Below are 14438 nucleotides of genomic sequence, written 5' to 3' on the forward strand. Positions count from 1 at the left end.
TCCAGAATCTACAAATTGAGCAATAGAAGTTGATGATCTATTTTCAAATTTCCATACATCTAACGGAAATCTCACTTACCCATATGAAAGCTTTTAGTTCCTTCACAATTATTTAAAATTATTTCACTTCGGTGGGGCCACTCTTCAGAAGCTATATTCTTGAGTATTAGGGTTTTGCATTTTGTATCATGGTGTTTAGTGTTCTTAGCATTTGGGACCCAAATGCTTCACATTTTGTTTTTGGGTTGCTTTGGGAAAGTGAATGTATGAATAGAAACATCCTAACACAAACACTAGGGTTTATTAATTTGTACTCCCTCTGCTGGTCAACTTTCCAGTAAAGTGGTTTAAAAAAAGGTTCCATAGAGGTAATTGAAAAACGAAAACAGAAACAAAAACCTTTTTGAAAGTCTTCGCAGTGAAGAAGAGACATACAAGGCTGATTTTAAAGTCCAAATTCCATTTTGCATAATTTTAGGGTAGTCCTCATTGATTTCTACTCTAGTTACACTAGCACTTTAAACAGAATACAGATTTATACTGTTAGCATATGAATCTCCAAAAAGAAAACTTATTTTAGGCTCTTCTACAGTGTCAATCACAAATGTGCATACCAAAATGCGTACATCTTATCAAATAACACATATTCACAATTAACAGGAATAAATTTTATAAAAAATTTCTGCTACTACTATAATTTTCAAAAACATTTAACCCGCCAGCAAGAGATAAGACAGTTCAGCCTTTTTAAAGACATAATTTGAATAGAGAATATAAGATGTAATCACAATTAGAGATGCAAATAATAGTTTTCTTCTTGTGGAATGTTTTAAAATTTCCTTTTTTATATTTCCTTATTGTTCTTCCTTATATTTCCTTAGACAACACAATCATTTCTTCTCAAATTATTTTTTTTTGAAAGGGCAGTTGTCTGTAGATGGTCTAACAGAAGCGCCTTCGTAATTGTAGCTGAGGCAGAAATAGGATACTTGATAGTTCTTACATCGCATTGATGCAGTCTTCCAAAATGTCAATTTAGTAGAGAGATCATTTTCTAAGTCCAAAATTTCAAAACTTTATAAAGATAATCAAAATTTTATAACAGATGATAATAAGTAGTTTTGTGCACTCATTTTCTATGGTACCCAATGACACATGCCAACTAAAACCCAGACTTCATAATGGCATCAAATGAACGTAGCAGAATGATCAAAGCTGAGAGCTAGTCATTGTCATAGATGCAGCCTGAAAGAAAAGAATATGTATTTAAATATAGTTATACAAAACACATACCCTCTAAATGGTCCAAGGTTGGAAATATGAGTGATTCATATTCTCCTGGTTTAGGATTTTAAAAAGTAGAATTGGCTCACTTTATGAAAAAGTAGATTATGTGGAAGGCGACATATTTATTTAACTTTTATTGCTCAGTATGCAATTCCAACAAAATTTCTGAATAAATTTACTCTCTATCAAAATGATAGAGATTTTATTTTATTTGGCACTTAATTAAATGTACTTTTTGGTCATCATTCTTAGTGAGGTTGAGCTGAAAGTATAAAAGGAAACTAAAGGGCAACATGATTAATATTATGCCTCATGTCAATTGACATTAATTTTTTAGATTATAATTTAGAAATACATGATGCTTAGAGAATATTAGTGAGTATTACAAGTTATAAAATAAGTACCAACTTATTGGCCAAGTACAGATTTTTTTGTGGATAAAAGTAATTCTTATTAAGATTCATAGTACAATCAAAATTCACCAAATATTTTCATATTTGTTTTCAAAGAAAATAAGAGATTCTTTTTTGATTTCTAGTCATGTGCAAAAATTAATTATTTCTCATTATACCAGTGCATTTATCTTTCCTAACATTTTCAAGTGATTCAAATTCTGATCAGATTGGAAGGCTCTAATTAACCAGCAAGCTATTTTTAATATTTGTAAGAACAGTAAATTCACTGTTCCTGTCCTCTGTGGTGGGTGTCAGGGAGACTTACCATCAGCAATGTCATCATAGATTTCTCCATCACTGTAAATGTAGAAAATAGTTTTTATTTTAAAGAAAATATCTTCTTAACATTTAAGCATATTTAGATTAAAAGCTTAGTAATATAATTTTATATGACAATTAAAGCATTTAAGAGTGAGAAGTTATGTGTTATGAACTCATAAGTTAAAGAAATTTCATATTCATTTACATCTCCTTTCATCGGCTTAATCTAACCATCTATTTCATTCTCAAAACAACAACAAAAACCAACCTACGACTTATTCCTGATTACCATAGATATAGAATACTGCAAACATGTCTCTAGAACACAGACCATATACCTCATTCATCTTTTCACTTGTGAGCCTAGAGCACAGCTGAGCTTGGTGAGAAGTGTTAGTTGAATTAAACAAACTGGGAAATCATGGCGTAATACTCCATTGGGAGCTCTAATCCAAACTGTAACAGATTCTTTATATCTGTTAATATCTGACTTATACTTTCACTTGAACTTCAGATTTTGAATGAAATACAATAATATCTATATGACATAGGAAATGGGCACATCAGTTTTGCATGTTCTTAATTATGTAAATATTAGTTATAAAATAAGTAGCCGAGATATGTTTAGTGTGGTGATTCTTATGTTATATAATCCTAAAAATATTTGTGGTTATAGGAAGTATTAATAATAATAGTTTTGGCTATTTTTACACATTTTAGGTTTTACCTGGCCCTGAAACTTTGTGAAATATTCCATTCTACATACATACTGAGTGACTCTTATGTACCAGGAGACCAAGAGATATAAATGGGAGAAAGACACAAGTTTTGATTTCGAGAAATTTATAATCTAATGAAAGAGAAAATGCTATACACGTAATTAAAATGGAAAGTGTTATAAATATTAATATAGCTTTGAAATGTAGAATACAGTTTCAAAGTCTAAAAAATGTAAGATGACTTTGTCACTTCGATCAGATCCACTTTTGTTTCCTGTGCTTTCTTTGTGCTTCATCATGGAAGGAGCACCAGGCCCTTCAAATTGCTGCCAATTATGGCAGATACTGTGAGTTCCCTATGTCTTCTGTTTGGATCCTTTCTCTGAGACTGAGGGAGGGTTGGCTAATGGAAATCTGATAGAAATGCAAAGAGGATAGATTTTGCTATCGTATATTCAATAAATATTTATGAAGTATTCACTTTAATAGGTGGTGAACCAATAATTAGAGAGTACACTTTCTAAATTCTCTCTTAATCATCCTTAATAATCACTGATGAAGATGTTGTCCTTTTATTTGCCACACATTCTTTCCTTGATATTTGTGTCTTTCGTAGAATAGAACCTATTGAAAAGTCGCATGCCTACCACCATGATTAATGCTCTGAGGACGATGAAAGTATTATGATTATTTTGCTTCTGACTCAATGCTAGTTTGCAGACAGAGTACTTAACATGGATATGTCTCTTTCTCATTGGTGTCAGGTTGTTTATGGATACACTTTGTGAATCCTCCTTGATTTTTTTTTTATTATGCTAAATTCTGTAAATATTTGTATTAGTATATGACCTAACCTGATGATGGAGTTTAGTTCTTGCACTGGTTTACTTAGAACAGAATCTTAAAATGTTTTGGGGGCTCTAATAGCACACTAGTACCAGACTGTGACAATGTCTTATTTATAGGAATAGAAGAATCATTGATTACTATCTTTTTTCTGGCATGCGTCCAAGAAAAGGCAACTTAATACTTTACTATGCTTGGTGTGAATAAAGAAAAGCCCTAGATTAGGGGCCAAACTATAAACCATTAACAGAAGATGTTAACACCTACTGTGTAGACACTAATGGGTCCCTGATTAATTCAATTCAACCAATGGCTTTAATCAGCAAATGAAATGCAAAATATTAATGTAAGTGTTAGTGACTTTGACCTCTCTGTCTCCAATGCTTGCAATGTCTGTCTCTAATGAATATATAAAACTATGAAATATATTATCATGAATGAGAAGGGCTTCTTGTCTGTTTAAAAGAGTGACACTTTATGAAAACCTAAACTTTATTATGCGTGCTATTGTATTGACATTAGTATAGGATATTGTTTTAAAATTTGTTTATGATAGTTCACTAGATTATATTACTTCAACGATATTAAGAATCTTTCTCAAAGCAAAACATAAAATTCTTTTTTTACAGATAACTGTAGAAGAAAATGGGCTTACTTGTCCGCCAAGTTACTCCGAAGGACATAACCATCTATGAAAGAAAAAGGAAATAAACTTTATTAATAGTACAGACTTGAAAAAACTTTGCTACTTCTTTTTTAAAAAATGAAATAGAATTGAGTAATTAATATAATATGATATAATATGTTGAATAATTGTATCTTTCTATTCAAATATGACCCATTTTCTTATGCGTCCACTTTTCTCTCCTTCCTTTCTTCTTTTTCTCTTCAACTTTTCTCTCTTCCATGTCTCTTTCCCACCATTTACAATCTTTTCTCCTTTCCCCCTTAAATGAAAAAAAATTTTTTTTCTTCCCTAAGTTCCTGTAATTTGCTGCATAGGTTTCTTTCAAATTTTAATCTATTTCTTCAAGGTTGTTAACCCATGTGGGCCAATGTTAGGAAGAATTTATTAAGCATAGTTTCTCCAATTACAAAAGTAGTTCATAGGTAGGCAATCTAGAAGCTACTTGGGGAGAGTATACATTCTAAATGGTCTCTAAACAGTTCTTTTATATTCAGAACTGTGGAAGATCTTTCTCAACTGCTTTTGCCATTTGACAGAGTGTCAATATTTGCATTTTCATCTTTCATGGAACGAATCATTATTAGAAGAACACATACCAGGAATTCTAGTGATTCCCCAGTTAAGTAGAAAATGGACCGTGTTTTATGCAAGAAAGCAAAAAAATTTTTTGAGCACTTTATGTTTGCCTTTCATAGCACAAAATACTCTTAAGAAAAAATGTGTACTATTTTTTTTGAGAAAATGTCTGCGAACAGCTAATTAATATTATTACTAACCCTTGGAATTATTAGTTTCGTGTTACTGCCTAAACTGTTGTATGCTTGAAATTAGTACCATTGCTGTTCTGTTAATACAACCTTTTATTTATTTATTTATTTTAATAAAGCTTTAAATCACTTCTTTCACTGAGTAAATGAATCTATTGGTCTTGGTCAACTCTAGATGTAATTTCAGTTCTAAATCAGAGTAAATGTGTAAAAAGTTATAAAACAAGACACTCATAAGCAAAGATTAATACAAATGATAATAAACTTATTTAAATATATTGAATTCATATTGCTATTTCATGATTTTACATGAAAAAACATTTTTTTAAAAAGTTAGGATCATACAACTGAATTTGTAGATTAAAATGTAAGAAAGTGAACTTTCTTTTGAAATATTCTAGAGTAAAAAAAGTCACCAAAATATTTTATCAAGAAATTCATTATATTTAGATAAAAACTGTTTATAAGAATCATACTTGGAAAGGAAAGAATCAAGGTTATCTTTGAATTCCTGGAGCATGGAAGTAATGAAGCATGTTTCAAAATGATAAAAGCACAATAAAGTAATATTTTACTCAGAGTATGAAAAATTAGACCATTTTATACATTCTTTTTGTCAAAGAAAAAGTAGCAAAAATTATTAATGTAAGAACATCTAAAATTAATATATATGATCCTTGGGTAGCCTTTGATATCACAGTTCTTTCATTCATTTCATGTTAACAGACTTTAAAAATTAAGGTATGCATCATATTTTAACATAATTTTAAAAGATGATAAGCTCATCTCTTACAATTTCAATTCTACATGTGTCTCTCAAAAAAGATAACAAGTGATTAGAACAAATTGTGGATTTAGTGTCAGATTCCAATAACTGAAATCTATCTTTACCTGTACTTATGTCTGTGAGCTAAAATACAATGTGAATAGTTCTCTACAGATAGTAATAGTTACAAAGTTTTTTCCATTAGTTAAAATTGATGGTTCTGTTTCCATTTTGAATTTTCTCTTAAAATAAATTGGAAAATAATACAATAGTAAGTGTTACCATGATATATTCATATTTCAAGTTAAAAATTTAAAAATAACGACACATATAAACTGAAGCTTTTAACAATGACTTCAATCTCATTGTGAGATATTGGGGCTTCATAAAGTCTCTGAACTAAAATTAGAAGATAGAAAATTAGAGAAATGTATAAGAAATTATAAAGTGTTGTCAGAGATTTGAATTATTCTGGCATCAAATATTTTTCTTTTTCTTTTTTTAATCTAGTAGATTAAGAGAAATAATGATAAAAACAAAGAGAATATAATCATTTTTGAAAATTAAATGGTTTTATTTTTTGTGCTTTTGGGTAATCTACTTTTAAAAACTCAATAATGCTAAAATTGTAGACTTGGATAAAACACTATCTGTAATTAAGCACTAAAACATTCCTTTACATGACTAAAGTTAATAATTCCTGACAGACAGCTTATCTAACTTCACAAAGTTAATTACAAAAAATATATTCTTTTAAATCCTCAAACCCCTATTACATTTCCTCTTATATCTTGTCTGTTCAAGAGTTCTAAGGAATAACTTTCTCTTTTGTTGAATACTTCACTGTTATTGTGTATATGTGTGACACATAAACATCAATGCTTGTGAATATTATTTAAGAAAAATGTATCAAGGTAATGGAGTGTGGGATGGTACTGTGCTGCTCTATTTTAGTTTCCTAAAATGATGTGATAATTTGGGGCTCATTAGCTATAAAATTACTATTAAATAGCATTTTTACAGGGTTGATGACTTTTAATACAGCATAGGTTTTGCTGTCTAGTACCTTCAAAAATCTTTGCTAAAATTTAATTCTGTTAAAGTATGATTCATGACAGTGTCAAAACAAGTGACTTACCATAAGATTTTATATAATCTCTTCATTATAGTTCCTAGAGATAACTTTTTTTTTTTTTTTTCAGTATAAAAATGCTCTCTTTGCTCACAGGTACATCCACCATAAGGGAATATCAATAAAACATACAAACAAATGAAATAAATAAAAAATACCTCATGGTTTTTTACCATGTAGAATGGCCACCATGTTCAATTAGCCTTAAGAAATTATTATTTGGAAACCTCACATTCATAGAACAGAACACCGTGGCTTGAAAGAAATGTTTTGAAATATGTGGTGGGGTAGAGCTAGTTAAGAAACTAACACCCACCCCCCATATGTGTCAGTTAATTTCTTTCCAAAACATTTGCTTGCTACAGTGCACATGTGTCCCAGGACTAATGACTCACCTTTCACAGGGGTGTTGTGAATATGAAATTACCCAGGAAATACAAAATCATCTTTTGAAAAATGGAAAATATATTCATTCTAATATTTTCAATTTTTTTCTCAATAGAAATGACAGCTTTTATTTTTATTTCATTTTTATTTCATTTGTTGTGAGCAAGTCCAGAAATAAAGTTAAATTTACTCAATTTGGCCTCATGTAGTTTAAGGACAATAAAATCATATTGCATAGTTTTATCCAGGCAAATGGAACAATGTTCAGTTTTAAGAGAAAATTCTCATAATATAATAGAAAGAAAACCAAAATGCAGTGTATAACATTGAATATAAATTATTATAATTATTGAGTTTTATAAAATGTCATCTATATATGTATAAATATATATGTATATACACTTATTTCTCTATGTGAATATATATAACATTTCTCTATATATTCTCTATGTGTATATGTATCCTCTATATACATCTATAAATATAAATATATGTGCATATATATCTCTATGTATGTATATTTCTGAGGCTTCAAATCAGGATTTTTCAAATTTCTGAATTAAAAAAAAATTTCTTCAGAGAGCATGTGCTGTTTTATAATTGAAAACAAAATCACTGAAGCAAAGAAATGATTAATTGGATTTAGAAAAATCCAAAGCACCTATAGAATTTCTCTTTCTTTGATGCCCAAAGGAAATGGAAAACATTTTATCCACAAATAACTCAGCTCATGTCTCATTTCATATTTTTTGTAGAAAAATTTTCTCCAGTGACAGGAGGTGGGAAAACTTACAGTTTATGAGAAATTGAGTTGTGGAATACATTCAAATATTAGGGAGAAATTCCAAGTATTTGGGAATGTGCCAGGAATATATATTTTAAGATCTCAATGCCTCTGCAATACGCGCCTCACCCAGATCAGTGGGTGAGACTTGATCAAATGCGATAAGCCTGTAAAAGTGGCTTTACTCCACTCCACAATGGGAAGGGATTATTGTTAATGCTTTAGCTTCTAGTTTCTACCATTACCAACCTTAGGTTTAAGTAAGTTATGTTTTCTTTTCTTTGATGGATTAAAGAAGAATGGAGAGTAAAGAAAATGTTTCAGTCACCATGGTGTTGGTTTGCAAATGCCTTATAGAAATAAGGAACTGAAAGATTTAGTCTCCCAAATGATACACAATAAGTGAACCAAATTACTAAGGCTAAGACAGAGAACTTCTGTTTTCTAACCAGTTAAACTATTCAACAGATATTTTGCTGTGTCTATATGTCAGACTTTCATCTGGTTATTCAACTGCAATCTCCAAATTGTCAAATTCAATTCAGCAAGCCCTAAACAAGGCGCCAGGCACTGTAGAATGTGTTGGCACAATAATGTTGAGAACATTTCATTGAAGCTACTCTCAAGTTCAGAATCTAATAAGAATAATAGGTTGGAAAAACAATAAGGATGATTACAGCAATGGAAATAGTAGCATGGTGGAGCAGGGGAGATATTAATTGTGATGGGCAGCTGGGGAGTAGGGAGTGGGTGTGCTTCCAATTTTAGATGACAACTGGGTTGTTTTAATAGACAATTGTGGGCATTCCAAGTAGAATAAAATAACATAGGATGAAATAGTGTAATTTATTAAGGAAATGACAAGTAAGTAGTTTGTAATTCTGGAGTGTCAGCTGCAGATGGGAAATAGTTGATGAGATTAAGATCCACTGATTCCTAGGAAGAAAGGAGTCGCCTCCGAATTTCTGTTTCTGGTGCTATGTCTATTCCTGTTCATTTATATCTATATCCATACATGTTTATTGCTGAGGACATCTACAGTTTTGTTACTCAGAGCCTGTTCCATGGACCAGCGGCATCAATTACTGAGAGCTTGATACAATGCAGAATGTTATGCCTCACTTCAAACCTACTGAATTAGAATCCGCATATTTAAAAGTCTCCATGTATAGACCTTGAGATAATCATGCTAAGCAAAATAGGCCAGACAGAAAAAGTTGAAAACCACATGATATCACTTATCTGTGGGAGATAAACCTAAAAGCAACAAACAAACAGGACAAATAGAGATTCATGGACATGAAAAGTAGACTAGTGGTTACCAGAGGGTAGGAGGGAGTGGGGGAGAGGAACGTAGATGAGGTAAAAGGGGTCAAATATATGGTGTGGTGACAGAAAGAAATCTAACTATGGGTGGTGAATACACAATGCAATATATATATATATAAATATGCCTTACTGTTGAATTGTACACTTGAAACTTAGTGAATTTTGTTAACCAATGTTGCCATAATAAAAAATTTTTTTCAGAAGAAAATAAATAGATCGATCAATCAATCAATCAAAAGTCTCTGTGTGATGGGTATGCTCTTTGGAACTGAGGAGCATTGCTCTAGATGGGATTTATTGCTAGGGACAGGTGTCTCAGAACTGCATGGCAAGATATGTCTGAAGCTTGTGCACTGGAGTCATGTCCACATGACAAATACTAGGACAATTTTCTGCTGTGAAAAATGTGAAATAATTTGAAAAGTAAAAGAAAGAAAACATTTTACTTGGGCCAACACCCTAATCAATTACTATTAGTTTAGTTTGATTTTTTATTTATATAATTTTAATATGTTAATTCTATAGCATGAAATAAAACAAGCTATGATCCCCCCCCCAAAAAAGCTTACACAAAAAATATCATTGCCTGACGTTTACAATCTTTAAATTACAGGTCAAAAGAGCTTTGTGTTATTTTTGTTGTTTTAAAATACACAGTGAAGACTGTCTAGAAGCAAGGCCACTGTTCGTTCTGCAGAGACAACGACCTTGTCTAAGAGAACTGTGCTACTATTCCTTTAGAATTATGACTAGCTCAGTGCCCACACTGATACCAGGGACACTGGCCTCGGGTTCCAGAGGGTGGAGTTTGAGGCAGTATATAATTTTTAAAATGCCTGTAAATCCTGTCCCACATGAAGCAGATCCTTCTTTCTTTTACTCTTGAATATTTCCTCATGTTATTATCATAATCATCATGGAAAATATTCAATTTGGCATATTGTCCTAAGTTGTTTAATAATTTTAAAATTCTGAACATTTTTAATGTTTTTGATGAACTTTTAAGGTATATAGTTTTTCCGCATTGAAGGTTATTCCTTAGGGTACATCCTCTCAAATGCTTGTCTAAAAGGGGCTTTTCTTTGTCTCTCAGAGCTCTATCTACACATTATCTCCAGTGAACTTTGAGTCTTAATACTACACTTCCCCTGCCTTTTATCCTTTGTAACCACATTCCATTTTCTCCTTTAAAATGCCAAACATACCTCCTCCATGATAACTTTAGGTCTATTTTCCCCATTCTTGAGTCATCGTGTTTTGTTCTTAAAGCTCCATTTCAGTTCCTGTCCCTGAGTCACCTTCCTGTCATTAAAATTTGACTCAGAGTTTATGTTTTCTACTCAGACTAACCTAGCTGATATGGTGCAGTCATGCTGGCTGTCCAATTTTAAATAGAGGACAACACAATTTTGAATTACTCTTCCCTGAACTTTAAATGAAATAAGCTTCCTTTTAAAATGTAACAAAAGCATTTCTGTCTGCTTTAATAGCTGATAGAGTCAAAGAGGACAGGGACTCATATTCATGTGAAATAGTATGTCATATTAAGCATGTCCAAATAGAAAATAAAAATGAGTGAATTTGCAAGGTAGGAAAACTGGAAATTCTCGGTGTGACATATGCTATATAATTTCAGAACCAGTGTACATAAGAATAAACTAGGTTTAAAGTTTTGATTGCAGATTCCATTTGACCCCCAAGAGCTTATGACTCTGTAAGTCAAGGGTGGATCCAGGCAACTGTAATTTTAAGACACACACAAGGATCTTCTGATGCTGGGGGTCTGTGGGACTACATTTTGAGAAGCACTAATTTGGCACTACCTTGACTCCTCAGTGCCAAATATAGCAGGTGAGAAATGAAAAGAGATGAAAATAAAATGCATTGATTTCAACACAGCAAAATCTCTAGTTTCATAATGTTTTTCAGAATTCACAAAGCACAGAACAAGAAGAGTTAATAAATGATCCCTGATACTTATTTGATTGTTAAATTCTGGAGGGCCATATCTATGTAGAGTAAGCAGTGACTTACATTTTCCTTCTTCATTCCTGCAGAGAACTTTTGTATCATCTGTGTTTTGTATAACTTCAAGAGATTCACCAGGCTTTACCTGCAGATCTCTGTTCCCCCACTTTTTAGAAGTTAAGGAGGGCACAATTGTAGTTGTATATAGGACTCTAATTTCACCATCATACTGCCAAGAAAAAAAATACATTATTGATGAGTGTTGTGGAAGTAATTCATTTATTCACAGATTTATTAAGAAAGACTTTGCTAAATAAATAGTTCCTTGTTTGCAAAAGATAATGTAAGAATACTAAAGAAACATTTTTGGGGGGAGAAAACCACATATAACGTTATCAACCTAATATAATAACTATTTTTAAAATTTAAAGAAATTTAAGTTTAAGGTCTACATTTATTGCTTTGATACACTCATATATAATGAAATTATTACCACTGTATTCAGCTAATACCTCTATCACCTCACATAATTACCATTTCTTTTTTGTGGTGAGAGCATTTAAGATTTACTCACTCAGCAACTTGCTATAGTATTGCTAACTATAATTACCATGCTGTACATTAAATCTCTAAAACTTGTTCATTTTATAACAGAAAATTTGTAACCTTTGACCAACATCTCTCCATTTCTTCCACCCCTCCTCCAGCCTCTGTTAAACTTCCATTATCCTCTATGTTTTTATGAGTTTGGCTTTTTTAGATTCCACATTTAGGTGCTATCTTATAGTAGTCATCTTCCTCTGTCTGACTTTTTTCACTTAGCGTAATGCCTATTAGGTTGATCCACATTGTCACAAATGGCAAAATTTTCTTCTTTTGTCATGGCTGAATAATATTCCATTGTATAGATACACCACAGCTATTTTATATATTCTATTTTTATATTACCTTTTTATCAAGGTTCAAAGGATGGCTAAATTTAGATAATTATTTCAGTATACATATTGTACATGTATATATTTGCTTAATTTATCATAGGAATAAATTTAAATCTAAAATAAATTTTGTAGAAAATAGAGGAGTTATGATGGATAACTGTGACATTGGTAATTACACTTTTTAAAATATGCATTTTGGAACTTAAAAATCATAGGATTTTTTTCATTAGGACTTTGAACTTTGTATAATATTTAAATATGACATACTTTAAATTTTTTCCTGAAGTCTTTTTCTTCTTTTTCCTGCTTTTTTAGCTTCTTAGGATCTTTTTCTTCTGTCTTGGCCTTGGTTCCTTGACTAGAATGGCAGAACACACATAAAACTACATTTAGTTTCAAAAATATTTTAAAAATAGTGTGTAATAGAAGCTATTCATAAAATTAAATTTTATTTTTAATTAATTCCTTTTCTTAGAGATCCAGTACAGTCATTGTAATAAATGATGATATTTTATAATGCAGAAGTTCAAGAGAATATAGATTATGAGTTAAAATGGAAGTAAGAGATGATCTATTACATTGAACCACATGAAATCACTGAGGTATAGTTTGAATACGGTTACATATCAGTGGTTTCATATGATTCAAACTATTCTTGAACCCCCTATATTTTTCATCCCTTTCTAGAAAATTAAGTGTCTTGGCCAATGTCATAGAAAACGTTTTATTTTAAAAAAACTTAAAAAAATTAATAAATTATTTTTATTAAAAAGAACATTTTGAAAACAATGGATTTTGATGGCTTAAAAAGTTTCTATGTTATTATTTTTTCTTTTAATATCTACTTAAAGTGGAGCCACGGTGGTATCACAAAGATACCAACTGGATTAAAGTCAATTGTTATAAGAGGCGAATAAGCTGAAGATAGTGACTCTGCAGCCAGGCCACATATAAGATCACTTGGGAAGCTTTTAAAAACTACCATCGCCATTGCCCAATTCCTAGAAATTCTAATTACATTCGATTAATTTAAATTAATTTTAAATTCTAATTAATTAGACTGAATGAGATCCAGGTACAGACATATGTATTTTAAAAACTCCCCTGGTGATACTGATTTGACAGCCAAAGTTGAGAACCATCCGAGAGGGTTTAATAGGGATGTTAGGGAAGGGCTGTGAATCTCTGCAGAAGGGAATTTAAAAAATCAGTATATTTGTGAATAACGAAACATTTTTAACACTGATATTAATTTTTTATTTAGAGGACATAAGACAAAGTTTTGTTTGTAACTGATTTATTTAAAATATTTGATTCTTAATTTTTGAATCTTAGAATTTAGTTAATTCACTGTGAAATGAGACAGCACAGTAACCTGCTGAAGTTTCTTCTTCCTCCCTCAGTGCTTTCTGTCTTAGGGTACTCGGGGCAGTAGTGGAATTACTGTCCCTGATTAGCACTCTGGAATTATCAGAATGTACAAGAAAGCTAAAAAATTCCTTACAAGCTATCTTTGAAAATAATTTATTGAAACTTATTTAAAAATAGAATACTATGTTAGAGAACACAAAATTGTTTTAGACTCTGAAAAACAGTACGTATCACATAAAGTTTAATTAGCTGGGGTTTATTTTCCTTGAAGAAAAGGGCCAGTGTGTGTCTATAGGTTTCTAGAGAGCAATTTTTTGGAAAATAGTGGCATTTCTATAGTAATTTAAAACATAAAAAGGCATTAAAAACTGTCAGGGATGAAGCAACTTCCCAAAGATAAGGAATATTAAAACCTAACATATTACTAAAGATTAGATTTTCCTTTCATGGAGAACTGAAAAAGGAGACTGATTCTCCTTTCATCTTTCTTATTTGTTTTTCCTGTAGAACTTGATTTTTATATATAAATGACAGCACATTTTTTCTTCAGTTTCTTTCATCTCGATCCTATCTCTTATTCGGTAAAATGAGCTTAACAATCTTGGTAAAAATAAATACTTCGAGTTCACTTGTGCATTGTTACCAGTGCAGCTCAGAAGACATCACTTATTGTATTCCGTTTGTTACTTTCATCCTTTAATCAAGTCCAAGATCTTTTAATTTGCCTTCTTTTTTTCTTG

The 14438-nt window shown here is 31.2% G+C and overlaps 1 protein-coding gene across 2 annotated transcripts in view; it reads right to left on the reverse strand.

Annotated features, from left to right (window-relative positions):
• Positions 1-881: 881 nt before the first annotated feature.
• Positions 882-14438, reverse strand: part of FYB1 (FYN binding protein 1) — an 84371-nt gene continuing 70814 nt past the window's right edge. For both annotated transcript variants that reach the window (XM_025052161.1, XM_006919504.2), the window contains 5 exons: positions 12595-12685; positions 11456-11618; positions 4224-4257; positions 2008-2039; positions 882-1245 (listed from right to left, as the gene is read on the reverse strand). In XM_025052161.1, coding sequence (XP_024907929.1) covers positions 1223-1245; positions 2008-2039; positions 4224-4257; positions 11456-11618; positions 12595-12685 — 343 coding nt within the window. In that variant the 3' untranslated portion in view covers positions 882-1222. The remainder of the gene's footprint in view (positions 1246-2007; positions 2040-4223; positions 4258-11455; positions 11619-12594; positions 12686-14438) is intronic.

Source organism: Pteropus alecto, unplaced genomic scaffold (assembly GCF_000325575.1).
Source record: "Pteropus alecto unplaced genomic scaffold, ASM32557v1 scaffold338, whole genome shotgun sequence".
Classification (NCBI taxonomy): domain Eukaryota; kingdom Metazoa; phylum Chordata; class Mammalia; order Chiroptera; family Pteropodidae; genus Pteropus; species Pteropus alecto.